Source organism: Tubulanus polymorphus, chromosome 7, assembly GCF_964204645.1.
Source record: "Tubulanus polymorphus chromosome 7, tnTubPoly1.2, whole genome shotgun sequence".
In the NCBI taxonomy this organism is placed as follows: domain Eukaryota; kingdom Metazoa; phylum Nemertea; class Palaeonemertea; order Tubulaniformes; family Tubulanidae; genus Tubulanus; species Tubulanus polymorphus.
This window is the reverse complement of record NC_134031.1, coordinates 8,139,830-8,157,647: the sequence shown is the minus strand read 5'-3', so window position 1 is coordinate 8,157,647 and position 17,818 is coordinate 8,139,830. Positions and strand designations below refer to the sequence as shown.

The following is a 17,818-nucleotide window of genomic DNA, read 5'->3' as shown; positions in this document are numbered from 1 at the left end:
TATCTACGTAGTCCCATAGTGTCACTGCAGCAGGAAGAGCTATTTATTAGGCTAACTGTAGGAAAATATACAGTTTGGTAGTTTAAACTGATTTGCTTTTCGATTAATCAGCGCATGTATGCTATCGTGTGGTGTGTATGACTGAAATGGAATCGTCAGAACATGTATTTGTTAATAACGTCAGTGGATCGGAACTGACAACCACCGCGACCGAGAAGGCTGGCTTTAAACCGCACCCACGTTGTCAATACATCCACCATGCCGATTACAAACCGTTCCACGTGAATCTCATAATACAGGTCACAACCTACGTCGTCTTTAGCATTGTCATCTTCGGTTTTGGCTCAAATTGTCTGTCTTTTATCATTCTCAACAAAGACCGTTCAAACAACACCAGTATATTTTATTTGAGATGTTTGGCTGTTGCTGACATGTCCATTTGTCTGTCTTATATTGTATTTGACATTCAGTACTGGCTCTACAATCACACACTTTTACTGGACATGACCGCTAAAATAAACCACGTTATGAAACGCATGTATACGTACACTCAAAACATCCGCATCTTATTTTCAAGTGTAAGTGATCTAATCATATTATTAATAGCTATAGATAGATATATCGTTGTTTGTTGGCCTCTGAAAGCTGTAAGAGTTATAAGCATGAAAAGAAGTTACATCTACGTCGCCTTAGTTTCGGCATTTTCAGTCTGTGATCAGTCTCGGGATATGTTCAAGTATTATACACGTCGTTCCATTAATCCGTGCACTGGCAACGTTAGATGGACTCGGAAGTTTACTCCATTCGGAAAAAACACGTATTTGAAATACTACAACGTTTTTGTCCGTGCTCCTATAGTTACTATTATTCCGACAGTTGTAGTGATTCTAATAACTATCCGATTGATTTTCACGTTGAGACGCGCAGCTGCAGTGAGACAAACAATGTCTAACTATAATCAAACTTTCAACAACAGCAGCAGCGACCGTAGTTTAACGTTGACGTTAGTCCTCATTTCATGCTTTTATTTATTGAAAAAAGCCTTTTTCCTCAGAGCAGCAATAAATAATCTTATCTTAACTCTGAACGGGATGATCGGTAAAATTTCCTCATACGCGATTATATTGAACCAATTTCAGAATATAGTCAGAATGCTAGTAGCATCTAGTAATTTCGTCGTTTATTGCGCTTCGAGGCGTCGCTTTCGAGTTCAATTGAAAGCGATGTTTTCGATAAAAAGAAATCACGTCTAATGATACGATATTCATTTTTATTACAATAAAAGAAACAGGCACCTTTTTGACAAGAGAGTTAGAGAAAGGGGCCGTGTGCGAGGGCATCGCATCAAGAAGGCGGGCGCCTTGCGAATGCCAGCGACACGATTCTCTGCGCCGCCAGCGAGTATCGCGTCGAAAAGTGCTGTTAACCCAAAAGCACCATTGTTCTCATAGCAAAAGTTTTTCTTGTCGTTTTTGCGATGTTTGTCTTCGTTGTTTCCTTCCAAACACATTATCTGAATGCAACAATTTAGTTCTCCAGTATCGCTATAGCAAAATGAATATAGTAGTATCTTAGCGTTACGCTAAATCTGATAATTGGTAAATCGATTGCCACATGCACCGCCCATGGAGTGTTCAATCACATGTTGTTATAAGTTAAAATCTGAAAAGTCTGGTCAGTAAGGCTGTAGAGTTTCTTCATTATCGCGTTACGTTTGTGAATGAGAGGTCAGTGGGTTTCCAGTTTCCGATCATTGAATACCAAGTTTTCAAAATGGTACTGCACGTTAACGGGGCTAACTGATTAGTACGGTCAAAAATGTTATAACGATGTCCCGTGGACCATCTAAGAACTTAAGGTATCCGAAACTTAGCAGGTTTTTTTGCGAAGAGCTATGGAAAAATTTTTTGGGCCCCAAAAAACCTGATTTGTTTTCGAGTCGCGTCCTGTCTGGTAAGCCTACGGTACGATTATTTCCGCTCGAGTCATCCTGTATTGGCCCAACTACCCGTGTGAGATGGACACTAATTTGACATTTAGTGAGGGTTTTATGTTTTGCAGAAAATTTGTTTTTGATTAAACTTCATCAGATTTTATGACCAGTTTGAGCACAAAAACAATGAAGATATTGCTACGATTGCAATACCGGTATCAATAAAATCCTTTCATAATCCCTAAATCTATCTTCAGTAAAACGTTCTCAAACCATGAAACGGTTACTACAGCTAATGACATAACATTACCTAATTAGCCTAAAATGACGATTTTTTCAAGTAAAACTGCACCTTTGTCCAAATGTTGCAGCTGAGTTAAGAAGTAAACACCGATAAACATAAGTTGTGTCAGCCTTCTAACGATTCATGACTAACAGTTTTGTGGCCAAAAGATGTGATTTTCTAAACAATTACAAAATACGTATGATGAGGTAAGTGCCTACATTTAATTGAATGATCGAGCTATAAACATTTTTTGCAAAAGAAGACCATTTTCGAAGGGCATTTGAAAATTTGACTAAATTTTAGACCCCGCCGGCCATCCCACCTTTTTCGTTTGTCCGGTTTAAAGACTGCGCTAGTATCGTAACGTACTGTACATGTATTTTGTCAGCTACGACGTTCAGTGCGTAGTATGGGACCAGGTAACGTGAGTTAGATAGATCGCCCATCATGCCACCCTCAGGCTTATTCCACGCGCCGAACAGATTATCACGATTTTTTCACAATCCGATCTGTAGTTTTTCATTTCATCCTGCAGTTTCTGATGTTTTTCTTTGTTCTTATTCTCTTGGATGCTAACGCAGCGGCCGGTAGGTCTAGGCTTTGTCCAGCCCGCATAAGATGGTTTCTCTTATTTTGTAAATTAATTTTTATGTAAATAAACTGAATTGAAATTGACAGTTTGCAGCTCTATAATTCCGTATATTACCGGAGCCACCCTATATGTTAACTAAGCCGGAGCCACCCTATATGTTAACTAAATGATTGCGCCGCCTTCCGCAGTCTGTCTAGACTCCGCTCACAAAGAAAATGGAACCGCTGCATCGCCTTATCTATCCAAGTAATAAATAGGTTAGTTAGGAGGTCTCACCGTCTCTCCATCAAACATGGGCATTGAGTTGACATGAGACCATCGCGCCACAGGGCTCATATCAGAAGCAGGTGGTACAAATCAAAGATTGATTTAGATTTAGGACTCGCCACCTTTTTTTGTTTGTTCACCACCCACCCAGGACCAGGTCCCAGGACTGGCTGGCAGTGGTTGTCTCTACCACCAACCTGTGATCTCCGTCGCTCTACGATCCTAGTGTACCCACAACAAGCTTACGCCAACACAAACCCTGGCTCCTCGGTTGCGACATTAGTCTATTACATCGCCCAAGGTTTCTTGGGCGGACAGGATCCCGCTCAGCGCCCACCACTACTAATTATTAGTAGCTAGCCGTTGTTCCTGAAACAAAGTCTAGGGCGAAAGTGCTCATATAAGGTTAATTTTCGTCCCTCATTGAGGGACGAGGCTTTGAGCGTCTATTTCACCCCTTAAAACACCATCAACTTACCTCAAATTGACTGTCCTGAGTGTAATCAGATGGAAGTTAACTATTGTTTGTGCATAAATTTGCATATGAGTTAAACTGCAGCGTCCCGCGAGAGGACCCGGGCCTGTGACGGGACATGGGTCCTCTCTCGGGACAAATGTAGAATTCTTACATGAAACGTCGATTCCAATGCTAGCGGTTTCGAGTCCCTTATATATTCTTATGTATTCTGCCTATAACGATTATGAATAAATAAATTCAACTATCGATTGTAATTATTACATTTTCCATTTTGATTTCATTTATAAATACATAAGGGCCTACCGAAAAATTCTAATTTACTGCAGGGCCAGGGGGACAATAGGGGATATGAATGCACGTTTTTCACGCAGGATTTTACAACGGAACCCGCGATTCAAGTTATCGTCCCGTGAGAGGTCCCGATTCAACACAATGTCCCGTGAGAGGACCCGATTTTAAATACTGTCCCGCGAAGGAACCCGATTTTAAATACAACAGTGTGTTGAACCGGGTCCTCTCACGGGACAGTATTTAAAATCGGGTCCTCTCACGGGACAGTGTGTTGAATCGGGCCCTCTCACGGGACATTATTTGAAACCGGGCCCTCTCACGGGACAGTATTCAAAATCGGGTCCTCTCACGGGACAGTATTTAAAATCGGGCCCTCTCACGGGACAGTGTGTTGAATCGGGCCCTCTCACGGGACATTATTTGAAACAGGGCCCTATCACGGGACAGTATTCAAAATCGGGTCCTCTCACGGGACAGTATTTAAAATCGGGCCCTCTCACGGAACAGTGTGTTGAACCGGGTCCTCTCACGGGACAGTATTTAAAATCGGGTCCTCTCGCGGGACAGTGTGTTGAATCGGGCCCTCTCACGGGACATTATTTGAAACTGGGCCCTCTCACGGGAAAGTATTCAAAATCGGGTCCTCTCACGGGACAGTATTTGAAATCGGGTCCTCTTACAGGACAGTGTGTTGAATCAGGTCCTCTCACGGGACAGTGTGTTGAATCGAGTCCTCCCACGGGACAGTATTTAAAATCGGGCCCTCTTACGGGACAGTGTGTTGAATCGGGTCCTCTCACGGGACAGTATTTGAAATCGGGTCCTCTCACGGGACAGTAAGTTGAATCGGGTCTTCTCACGGGACAGTGTGTTGAATCGGGTCCCTCACTTTGAATTCTCTCTCGAGAGTGATCTAGGGCCATTAAGTTGCCCCCTCAACTTTTACTTTTGTTTGCAGTGTAACGCTTAACAAACAGTTACTAACACCATTGGCACCAAAATTGTCAAGATACATTCACTTTATTTTCGATAGTATGAGTCAGTCTATACACTAAAAATTGAAATTTCGATAGCTGTGGTTCTGTCTTCTCTTGATCCGATCTTCATTATTACATTTAATGTTTCGATTTGATGATATCATTGATCTGAAATAATAAAATTACGAACAAATTTCGATTATTAACATGTTCTTAACATTATTTTGAGTGTATATAGTAACCAATCGAGTGCAGTTTCTTTCGACATTTCGTCTACGAAATGCAAAGTTTTCATTTTCCATCGGGACCTGTGACGGGACAAGGATGTCCCGTCACAGGCCCCAGGTCCTCTCACGGGACATGCTGCATAGCTGCAGTTTATCCTGTTTCTAAATTTGTAATCCTAAGTAGCTTTTGACGATTGTAGTAGCTCAAAACTTTTGACTAGTTGCCTCAAAAAACAGTTGAAGTGATGCAACATAACAAATATGGCGGCTTTTTGTGGTGCAGCGCATGAGGGGAGTGTAAATTACGGATTCAAACTTAAACTTGGTGCCAATGCGATATCATTCTTGTTTCAAATTATTAAGGTTAAAATTGACCAAAATTTATGCGTTTTATCAACAAAAAATAACATTTAGAGTAATTTTAGAGAGACATATTGAATTTTCACATTTTATTAATTCAGTCCGTATTGGAAATCCCGATAGTGGCAATAAATTCAATTCAAATCAAATCAATAAATTCTCCGTTCGCGATTTAAATCATCAAAAATTTTATTATAAAACACGTTTTCAAAGTCAACAAGGTAACTAATTTATTTATTTTAGTACAAAGGTTTGATTTGACACTAAAATCAGTTGTTGCATTGCAATTAACAGGAGTTAACCTCTATATGATACTTTTAGCGTCAGACGTTGTAGGGAATCGTAACAACGACTGGTATTCAATTAATTAGACTAATTAGCCCACAGTACACTGACCAAGGATATTTCTTCAGGTTGCCGCTTAGCGATCACCAGTCCATACAACATCTAGCCAATCAGAACCGGAGAATTTATTGAATTGATTTGAATTGAATTGATTGCCACAATTGGGATTTCCAATACGGACTAAATTAATAAAGTCCGAAGTTCAAGTCCGAATCCGTAATTTACACTCCCCTCATGCACCACGAAAAGCCGCCATATTTGTTATGTTGCTTCACTCCAGCTATTTTTTGAGGCGACTAGTCAAAAGTTTTGAGCTACTACGATTGTCAAAAGCTGTTTTAAGGGGTGAAATAGACGCTCAAAGCCTAGTCCCTCAAAATGAGGGACGAGAATTAACCTTATATGAGCACTTTCGCCCTAGACGTTGTTTTGTAGAACGACGGCTAGGTACTAGACTATGGTCTAATAGACCATTGAAGGGTTTGTGGCAGCGCTATTGCACTTTCGTACCCCCCTCCCAAAAATTTTTTTTCAGCATATTTATCAGGGAGCTCTAGGGATTCAAAATCAGTAACTTTTGACCCAAAAAACTTACTTTTTCTAGGTTAAAATTTTGTTATTTTGGGCCCTAAATCGCGTGTAAATTCGCCGATTCGCGACGTCAACAACGCCATATTGGATGTCAATCAAAGTTTCTAACGCTCCACTGAAATGTCATGACATTAAAACTTTGCAAAAACCATGTTTTCAAACATAACCATCTCTGAAAATGATGCGTGTATGATTGCATTATTTTCAACCTTAGCTATGAATTTAAAGATGTTCTGATGAAGAAAAGTTATATGCCCAAAAACGAAGTTTTGTCAATTCAATTAAAGTTATTGAGATATATTTATTCAGATGTTATTAGGTGGTAATTAGTGCGGGAACATGGCCGACCCGTCGGTTTTAATCGAGGAAATCGGCCCCAAATTATCAGAATTTTGGCTTGGAAAAAATTAGTTTTTTTTTGTCAAAAGTAATTTATTTTGACTCTACAAACCTCCCTGATTAATAGTATACAGAAATAAACATTTTTGGGAGGGGGCTACGAAAGTGCAATAGCGCCTTTGTGGCCAGGGTTTGTGTTGGCGCAAGCCTCAGCGGGTGGCAATCAAACCCTGGCAAGTGAAGATGATTCCAACACGAAGAGCGAATGTTACATGACTGAGGTCATCCATCCTCGCTTGCCAGGGATCCGGTATTGCTCCCGAACTCGCTTCCACCCAGCCCCCTGGCCTCACGACGCGCGATTTCATTACTGGCGCTTTTGCGCATGACGTCATATATCAACACGCGACAATACCTCCGCGTTCGCTACGTGTTCATTGATTGGTCCATTTACCGGGAAATTCCATAGATGCCTAATGTCGTTTGTAACAAGCGCTGTGATTGGCCCGACCTGATTCTGGTCGGGTAGTAACGACTCCAATGATTCGTGAGGTCAAGGGGTTTGTGGAACGGCTTTAGCAGAGTGGGTTCGAATCCCTTGACGGGTGAAGATGGAGGTCATCACAATTTTTGATACGCATGACGATTCCATTGAGTTAGAATATTAATTCCCCTCAAACATTTTCTTGAATACAATTGCCCAATATTCGTGTAGCCTATCTTCCCACACAGTGATTATCCGCGTTAGGTAAACGGAGTAAAGCCTAGTGGATTAACTTATGTAGCCCTAGGATTGTGAAAGGGAGAAACTTGATCCAAGATAATTGGACGGTTGCAATTAAGCAGTTGGTAGCTAGAGGTCAGATGGGTAGTAGTGTGATCTGTTTTTTTGGCCAGCGATCTTTGTCAAGTCAAGTAAATATAACGCCCTGTAATACCCTGTAATACGCCCTGGGTTTGACAAGCTGTAAAACCCCTGTAACTCATAGTGAAATATCAGTAACACATTGTAGCCTGATATGGGTTTGACAAGCTGTAACGCCCTGTTACAGTCTTTTACTGTAAAACCTGTAACTCAAAGTGAAATATCTGAAACGCTATGTTAAAGGCCTACCCTGTAACATGGGTGTAATTTGTTTCACTCTCTTTTTAATAAGATATTACAAAGCTTGGGTCCAATACCTCTTTATCCCAGCATTAAAGCACTCGAGTCCCAGAAAAATTATCGATGCGATTCTTCAATTGTGCCCCTTTTAGCTCACTTGCGACTTAAGACCCATTGGGCTATAAAATTTTCATTTATACTGGGATTTAGGGGGCCTGTGTCTACTTTGTTTACCACAGGCAATCGCTATGTTGTAGCTCATGACATTTTATACGATTGTGATGAGTTCAAGGTCATTGGTTACTTCCTGTATGTTCAGCGATTTTAAGATTATCAGATTGTCACCTATTCAGATTACTCTCTAGTTGGGCGTGGTGTCCCTGGACCCTAGTTAAATGTTAAGTTGATAGGTTATATTTAACCCTGCTCAGGCGTGTTGGAAGCAATTTTTGATTGCCACAGCCAATTGCCGATTTTTGATAGGTTTTGATATTGCTGCGGCAAATTTACTTCAATTTCGTCAAAGAAAAAAATGTAAATTATTACAATTGCCGCTGCTTCAGTCGCTACGGTTCCAATGCCACTGCTGCTTTAACTGTAACGTATCTTTTTGGTAGTTAGTTAATTAAGTTAATTTAGTTAATTAACATTGATTTGAATATTTTCTTTTATCTTTACAGCATGGTAGAGGTTAAAATTTGATGTATTGGAAATTTTGTTAAGAGCCAAGCCTTTTTCTGTATCAAGTCAGGTAAGATAATAGTCAAGTTTAATGCATCAAGTTTGATTAAGGATGTTCCTTTCCGAATATTGGATGTAGGTAAAAATGCCACAGGTTACAAAAATGCCAGTTGTAAAAGAGGTCAGAGGTAAAACGAATCCAGAAAGCAAGTAAGATCATGCTCGAGATCGCTGTTCAGATAGGCCATGTATATAATGTAGAATCCACATGAATGAAATAACAGTCTTCCCTCGATTATCCGCCAACTTTGGGGGACAAGGTTAATTTTGGCGGATAATCTGGTTAAGCAACTGAATTCAATGCGGTAGAAAAAAAATCACTCAAATAACATAAGTTTACGGAGCAAGTATTTAATTCAAAACAAGTGAACCATTTTAACTCCTTGTCCTTAACTTTAAGTCCTTAATTGTCCTTTGTTTAATTTGGGATGTTTTAGCAGCACTTTCACCTCGACTCTAAAGAACTAACCACCATTAGGCTTTCTGCATACGTATAATACATAATAGCCTACTGCTAGGAACCACAGTGAGTGTGCTGTCAGTGGCAACCTCTCGTCTGCTGGCTCTATGGGTATTGCTACTCGATATATTGATAATGCGTATAATGCAGTATTCAAAAGACAAAACAACAAATAGGTCTTATATATTTACTTTTGTTGGAGAAAAAAAATCATTGGCGGATGATTGTGCCTATGTTCTAAGTAAAAAGCACTGTTGAAACTAAGATACTGGTGGATGGTGGTAAGCGAATTTCGCAATTAGGCCTAATCGAACACAAATTACATTGGGGAAATCCGTACACAGGCATTTTAAGGCAGATAGCGAGAATGTTGGTTAATTGGAGGGCGGATAATCAAGGGTGGGCTATAGTCAGGCTTATGAGAAAGTCCAGGTTAAACATCGTAATTGACACATTTATGTATAGGTCAACCATGAAGATCTGGACTGATGGAAATCCGGATTAAACTGATCTAAATCAAGCGGGCTTTACAAAAATATATTTGTAAAAATGTTCAGCCAATATACGTTAAATATATTGGTACCTAGCTTAACAGTCATCTTGATCATTGGTGGATCTGACAATGAACAAGATGACTGTTTAGATATGTACTAGATTTTAAGGTCAAATACCATTCCTTCTTATCATGATTTACTTACCAGATGATACTTTAGTAAGTATATGGTGACCTGATGGAAACAACTTACATCATTTTTCACTGTGTTCACGACTCTACCAATATAGTTTTGTTGTGTCCACGTACTATGGTAGCAACAGTATTTGCTAGAAAGATTATAGAAACTTTAGAGAACTTCCAAAACCTACATAGTGTTATGATATAGTGTGGGGTGAATGCCTGGAACCTGTCAGATTATTTCAGATATAGCCTACATACAGTGCTTATTTCATCAAGGATTGCTTTATAATTTATCTAAGTGAAGCTAAGTTCATTATGTCTCCATGGAAGGCAGACATCTTATCAATCGTTTGCGCGTTCCCCTTGAGACATTGTTGGCTTGATACAGCCTGCAATTCTGGATGGATTTTCATAAAACTCTCGAGTGACACAGGTGAGATACCCACTCATATTCAAAATAGAGGTCATCAGCCACCAAAATGGCCACCAGGGTAGCCATCTTTAATCTTTTTGGGAGCATGATACTGCTTGCAATTCTCAATGGATTTCTCTGAAAGTTGATGTGAGTTATGAGTCAGACATCAGATATCCTCAATTGAAAATGGAAGGCATCGGCCGCCAAACATGGCTGTCAGGTTGGCAAGCATGAAGTATTTGTTAGCTTGATACACCGTGCGAATCGTGATGGATTTCCATGAGACTTGGTATGATGGTCGAGACAGGTTATTGAACTTATATATAAATAAACCATGTATTTCAGACATGAACCAACAATCATTACAAAGTTAATAAAACAGTTAATAAAACAGTTAAGAAAACTCTGCTGTTTTCTTCAAAATATTCAATATATGCTCATTAAGAAATTATATTACGGTATTATTTCTCCCCTCCTCTCTACCACTATAACAAATTTCCTGACAAGAAGAACCAGTCAGGCAACTTTCTTTTCAGTAAAAAAGCCAGCCATTTTGTTAAATTGCTAAATCACATGTAGAATCAAACAGTTTCTGTCTATGTCTTATGTAATTGACGGTGTTACTTGATTGGGTTCTCAACTGATCAAGTCAGGAAAAACTAAGTGCAAGTCTAGTGCAAGAATAGAATTTTCAACCCTGAGAATGTACCATGTGATTGCCTCCCACTGTATTGTTTTCAGAATCATTTACTACATAGCTCGCCTGTTTAGGTTTCTGAAAAATCGAGAACAAAAAACATTTTCTTCAATAGCACTTTAATGATGCAGCTAGCCTAGGTTGCATGAGCCCTCTTGCAAACGGGGATTCCTGACGCAGTTGTTGCTCATGTTGATCAATACTACCTGATGTTAAGTGCATTCTCCTTTCGTTCTATCCTCTCCCCAGGGTTCGATCTAAGCACTTGTCCGATTGCTAGTGACAAGTATATTTTCATTAGGGCAAGTACTGTAGATAATCATTATCACTTGTCCACCGGGCCAGTGCAATTCTATGTCTCAAACTTTTTTCCCACTCAATACAACGGATGATTGTGCCACCAATCGGACTGCATAGGGCAGGTTCATTTTCAGGGAGCACGCAAAATTTCAGATATGCTTGCCCCACAGGCGAGTGGCTTTTATTCCTCAGATCGAAGCCTGTCTCTCGAGTTTCTACTAAAAATTAAACCCCAACAGCCTAAGATACTAAATGTATACTCCCTATGCATGCTCGTCTCTGATTTGCTAGAAACCTTACAATCATTTTTGTCGCATTAAAACTGAACTGGTGGTTGCAGCACCGGAGTAGACGATGTGCAACTCACTGAGGCAACTGGCTGAATACTGTACACTGCCAGTTCTCATCAATTGCCAATTCTCAATTGCTGCTCTGTATCCTGCGTGTTACAGCCTGGCAAATTAACTTAAATGGATGCGGTGTCCTATCTTTAGGTAAAGAAGTCCGACAAGCTTCCTTCAGTAGGCTGGCCTATATCATGTACAAAATATTGCTGAAATGTTGCTGCTCCTGACTGACATTAGATTTTTCTATTCTTGATTACTTAATAAGCAAAGGAAAGCAATTTATTTTCTGTTCAGGCCGACATGTATCTAAATTTAAAGGTACATGTACAATGAACTGTTAATTCAGTAATTTCTCAGTTAATGTTTGGTAAATTCATAGCAATTCCTTTTACTTGTAGCATTTTTCCCCTCTGGCATTTTACATGGCATTTATACCTCAGGCAATATTACCACGTATCATTTGTCTTGTGCTCTAGTTAGTGTTCACGATGGTCAGGGAGATCCTAGTTTGCAGCAGTCACCTGTTTTGTAATGTTCTCTACCTGAATGAGCCTTCTTCGACTACTAGGCATTTGACAAATATTGACCAATGTCCTAAAAGAATTGTGTTGGATTCTAATTTGCTACAATATCATCATTTGAACAGAATTTGAAATAAATTTACTTCCTATGAAGAAAGAAATTTTCATATTGGAATTACAAATGAATTGAGACCCAGTTTTTGTTATACCTTTCAGATTTGAGAACATTACAACACGTGTGTGCGTAAACAGCAAGTATATATACATTGTTAAAATAAAGGTGCTGTGCATCTTGCATCGTCATGGCTACACCAGACGGTATTCATCATGTGACTATTGAAACATCAAGGGATACAGACTATCAAGAATTTCTTGATCGTATAGATAGCACTATAGCTGCAAGAAGCACTGAACATTCTAGTGGACACGATCCTGTCACATCTGAAGCAGCAGTTGTGCCAGGAGTCGGTCAAACCTACGGTGATCATCGTATCATTGATGATTTGTATAGTCCAATGTTGGTACTTGATGGGGGTGAAATCCCATCGCAGCACATCGAGGACACTGTTAAAAACCAAATACAAGCATTAATCACGAATATTTCTGGTCGCTTGCCATCTAAGAACCGCGAAGAATTTTCTGATGATGACGAAGAAGATGACGGTGATGATGATGATGATGATGACCAGTCAATGACAGAGGAAGATGTTGGAGAACACAACAGATACGATGAAAATGATGACAATGATATGGATATTCCGCATACGCATTACCAGATGAAAACACTTAAGTCGAAACCGAAGAAGCGACATTCTCAGCCAGCATTCACAACTCGCAACTACTCTATGGAATATTTGAAAAATGCAGCCGAATTTCAAAAGAAGAAAACTATAACAGCATGCTCGTTGCAAATTACTGATCCGTCAAACTTAGTCGAAATGAAGTCAATCAAGTCAAAATCAAAGGCACGACGAATTGTTCAAGTGGGACAAGTTCCTGAATTGAAACCGGAGAAACCGAAACCGTATAAATGTCGATTGTGTAGTAAATCATTCGGCACTTCGTCGAATTTACGTCTACACGAACGCACCCACACTGGAAAACGTCCGTATAAGTGTGTCGTCTGCAAGAAATCGTTCAGTCACAAATCAAATTTGAATCGTCACGAGCGAATACATACTGGATATTTGCCGTATGTTTGCGGTTACTGCGGTAAAGGTTTTGCTCAGAGTACTGGATGTAAGGAACATGTAAAACTGCACCTGCTGAATGCAGACAAGTTGTTGTTTCCGTGTAACCGATGCACGAAGCGTTTTTCAACTCAGAACCATCTTAACGACCATCTAAATCTTCACGATTATCAATCAAAAGTTCATGTCTGCCCCGAATGCGGTGAGAGTTTCACGCCATTGAGCGCATTGAACCATCATATGAAAATTCACACTGGCTCGGATAATTTCATCTGCCAGATTTGTGGGGCGTCGTTCAGTCAATGCCACAATTTAACAATTCACATGCGCCGGCATGCAGAATTCAAACCTTTTCAGTGCGATTGGTGTGGCATACGATTTTGTCGAATGTCTGATTTGACGAAACACGAAGATTTACATTTACGTGAAGAATCCGGTGGAAAACGTCTGCAAAATCGTCTACATCCTCCAAAGCGATTACCCAACAGCATTGAGGAGCGTGAAGAAAAACTTCGCATGAACGAGAAATTGACATGTCGTTTGTGCGGAGAGCGATTTCGTAGTGAAAGTGTGTTGAAATGTCATGAAAAGCAACATGGAAAAGAATTTTGTTGTGATATGTGTGACCGGCAATTTTCTCGATCGGGTGATTTGAAGAGGCACATAACCACTGTGCATGGGCCGCAAAACTCTGATGATGACGCTGATAGAATCAAACCTAATCGCAATACAAGAGGTGCAAAACAAACCGTAGCTAAGAAAGACAGAAATAAGAGACTCGATGCTCAGAAAAAGCGTGAAAATCGGCGTAAAGCCAAGAAGGGTAAACCTAGCTTTTCTGAGATTGAATTGACAACTTCAAGTCGTGGTAGAAAACGTAAAGCTTCATTGAAAGTGAAAGAAAACATTGAGGATGATGATGATGATGATGACGACGATGATGAAAATGAGGATGAAGAAGAAATATTGCCACAAAGGAGGTCGTCAAGAAGACGACGAAATACTGTAAATGATGAATCACCGGTTCAACCACAAAGGATCATTGTGCGATTAGCCAAACAAAAAGCTCCACCAAAAACAAAATCTGGTTGTGGGAGCAAAGCTAAAAAAGGCTGTTCTAAAAGGAAGCAAACCATAAAAAAAGAGATTGAAACTAAAGAAGATTTGGCAGCTATTTTAGTGCAGGTTGGAGAATCTGTGGCACCTAAGTCATCGGATGGCGAGCAGCATTATATGATTGTAAATGACTCGGTGGATCTAAATGAATCAACTGACCACAGTGCATTGATGGAACACTTGGTGGCCGTTCAGAATAAAACTGAGTCAAATTCTGTTAATGATTCGGGTGATATTGTTCAGGATCCCAGTTTGCCCCAGGGCAGAGCTCAAACTGATCATTTTGAACGTCAGTATCAGGTAACTGACCCCAATGTAAGTGGCACAGTCATGATGGAAACTGATGAAGAAATGTTAGAATTTGAAATCGTTCATATGGACGAGAATAACATGATCATTTCTGAAGACGCAATTGAGGGTATAATGAGTCCAATGAGACTGCTTACTCAGGTTGTACAAGAAGAAATTGTAACTCAATCAGATGATGTTAAATCTAAGATATCACAAAACTCGTCTTGAAATTTTTCCGTCTGATGTTTGTTATAATGGGGCCCTCCGTACATTGGATACAGTCACCCAGTATAACGCCTTCATTGGTGATTTGGGATTTTGTTGGTATAGACTATGGCAGTATATTGAGAGTTGATACAGGCGTGATCTGTTCTAAAAAAAAAACGTATAGGGGTTAACAGTGATTTGTTTTCAGTTGTTTAATGTTATGTCTTGAGTATTCTATCAGTTTCTGGGATGGCAGTGAATCTTATTTTATCAGCTACATTTTCAGCCAGTTGATTAAAAAATAAGTCTATTCAAAACTGGTTGTAAACATATTTGAATAGGTAGCCTATATGTATGTACAGTCAAAGTCTGTTATAATGCCACTGTTAGGACCAATGGTAAACATGGCATTATAACGAAATTTGCGTTTAAAGAATGATACATTGTGTTTTCATTGAATTTGAGTTAGATTAGGCAAATTTGTTTTCTGAAAAAGGTTGGTGTTAAACTAGCAATGGAATTAGAAGGATGGCATTGTAGGCATAACGGACATTGACTGTATTTGTTAAAGGTTGAGTTATTGATTTGATTGGTAGTCAAACATATTGAATATCTAACAAAGGGCATGTTAAAAGAGCTGCTTTTAAACGCAAATGAGTACACATTTTGTTCTGATCATTCACTTGCTAAGAGTAACCCCTAGAGTTACTGCATTTTTTGATAAATTAAGCTTTTATAACTCAAAACTGTGTCTCAAAACTGTCAAGAGAATTTATCATAATGAATTATAGTAAGGACTTAGTGAGTTTATGAACATATTTACTAAGCCAATTAACCCTTTACCCCTCAGCCAGCCAGAAGCCTTAGAGGATTGTCATTGCCTTCATCAATCCGGATGGGTGTCCAAAAAATAGGCATTATGCCCCTTGGTCCTATTTGATAGTTTTTGGTTGATTTTATTAATTTGTCAGCTGCCAAGTGTCTCGCATTTTTCGGGACGGTCATGGATGTTCCTGCTGTCCTGGGAAGCATGAAAATGTCACAACTAGCTTTTGTCAAGGAAAAATGTCTCGGTTTTTATTCATTTCAATGTTTTCAATGGGAACTTGGCTATTCTTTGCTAATGGTAGGGGCTGAATGAGTAATCGATATATGTCATGGGTAATAAAACCAGGCAAGTGAACACTTAGGGGCTAGCAGTCGTACTCAGGCATGATTTGATACGGCAAATTTGATTTGATATGAACACTGTGGAACTAGCAGTTGGTACAGTAGACTCCGCCGGATCTGATCAAATCGGATAACTGTTTAACAACAATGTTTTTTTAAATATCTTTGTGACACTAAAGGTCTATTTGAAAAACAGTCAGTCCACTCCTCTTTCTGTTAGCACTTGATGGCACAAATTGTAACCACTGGATATACAAAGCTGATATTTTGTCATTAGGATAGGAAATATGAGTTGAAAGTAATATGGAGAGTTTTTCCATCAGCTTTAAGCCGTTTGGAAATACAGGGAGGAAATGTGTAAATTTCGATGAATCTTTCCCCATTCTACTAATCGACGCTTGACCTTGTTGTTTCTTGATGATAACTCTACAGGGAAAGCCCTTCAGAAGGGCATCAGTTGGAAATCCCTCTAGAAGAGCTTTCCCAGTGATATATATCATCCAAGTTGAACATCCATTTCATCTTTATCAGCTGTTAATACGTCATTGCAAATCCGAGAACAAATCGATTTTTGTGCTCAAAACTAAGATGTACTCAGTTGATCCTACTGGACCCATGGTTCTTTTCTGTGGTTTTTTCTAAGTCCTGTTGTTTCTTGTTCAAATACTTGATAAATTATTCAGTTATGTTTACGTTTTATTTCTGAACTTAAACAAATTGATGCAAATGCTACTGTAAGAAGAAACACCCCTTGAGGGTTATGTCCTGCCTATACTAGGCCAGGTATTAGATATCCGAGAATTTTCAAATAATCCATATTTTCAGTTAATCCGTATGATTTTGCCAGGTCCCACTTACTTATATGGACTAAGAGGAGTTGACTGTACATTACATCCAATTCAAGTCTGACACATTTTTATGGTCCCAAAAGATCCAACTTGAGCGAATTCTACCGTACTTAACTCTCCCATACATTCAGTTAGATTTCCTAAATATTTTCTATGAATTTTATGATACTTTTTTTCTCGATGCAGCTCACTTCACCTGGGGACATGATAAGTGCTGGATTGAAGGTTGAAAAGCTTAAATGCTTAAATTTTAGGATGTCCCTGAAATTGTTGGCTGACCCGCAAAACAATTATCAGGGGTTGGTAGCTCTGCTTTATATTTAGATTAGGGGTGGGATGATGATTAGCCCTTTGTTTTTTACTTATGTCGGTCACCTAAGATGATCACCAAGAGCATATATGTGTATGAAATAAGCATTTTGGACCATCTACAGTCTGCAGTTTTGGACCAATTTGGACTAATTTTCTTATAACTTAATATTTGGGTAAGGGTACCTGCTATTGGTACCCTATTGTTTTTGACTCACGTAGGTCATCCAAGGTTGTCAGCAAAACCATATATATGCGCGCATGGGGCAGATCTAGGAAAAGTTGAAGGCAGGGATCCTGAAGAAATTACTGAGGCATTTTTCAGATAAGCATTGTTCTGAAGCAGCATAGACATTATAGCTCATAGACAATAAGCTGGGTTCTATCCTCAGTGTTAGATATTTTTGAAGAAATACATCTGAAAATATGCAATTTCCGAGAAGAGAAGGGCAACCTCAATGGCAAGGCAGGGGACCCCTGGGAACTCCTAAATCCACCCCTGTTGTAAAATGGGAGTTATGGACTTTGTTTCCTTTCTACAGTCTACAATAAAGATGGATGGGAGGATGTAGCTTGTTGTTTCTTACTTCGTAGGTCATCCAAAATGACAGCCACAGTCCAAAATTCTTGTTTCACTCAAAACTTGATAAAATTTGAACTGCCCATGCCAGTAAATTTTGTCGCATGTATTTGATATATCTGTATGAATTTCTTTATGTTCTGTAGTCATTAAGATACA

At 39.4% G+C, this 17,818-nt stretch overlaps 1 protein-coding gene across 1 annotated transcript; it reads left to right on the top strand.

The window, feature by feature from the left end:
* Positions 1–3,018: 3,018 nt before the first annotated feature.
* Positions 3,019–17,816, top strand: LOC141909306 (uncharacterized). The gene is made up of 3 exons (XM_074799712.1): positions 3,019–3,068; positions 8,472–8,542; positions 12,165–17,816. The coding sequence occupies exon 3, from the start codon at positions 12,251–12,253 to the stop codon at positions 14,771–14,773; it is 2,523 nt and encodes an 840-aa protein (XP_074655813.1). The 5' UTR covers positions 3,019–3,068; positions 8,472–8,542; positions 12,165–12,250; the 3' UTR covers positions 14,774–17,816.
* The last annotated feature ends 2 nt before the right edge of the window (positions 17,817–17,818 follow it).

Excerpts from the sequence above, each read along its gene's own strand:
- LOC141909306 (XM_074799712.1), top strand. The coding sequence starts at position 12,251 with ATGGCTACACCAGACGGTATTCATCATGTGACTATTGAAACATCAAGG.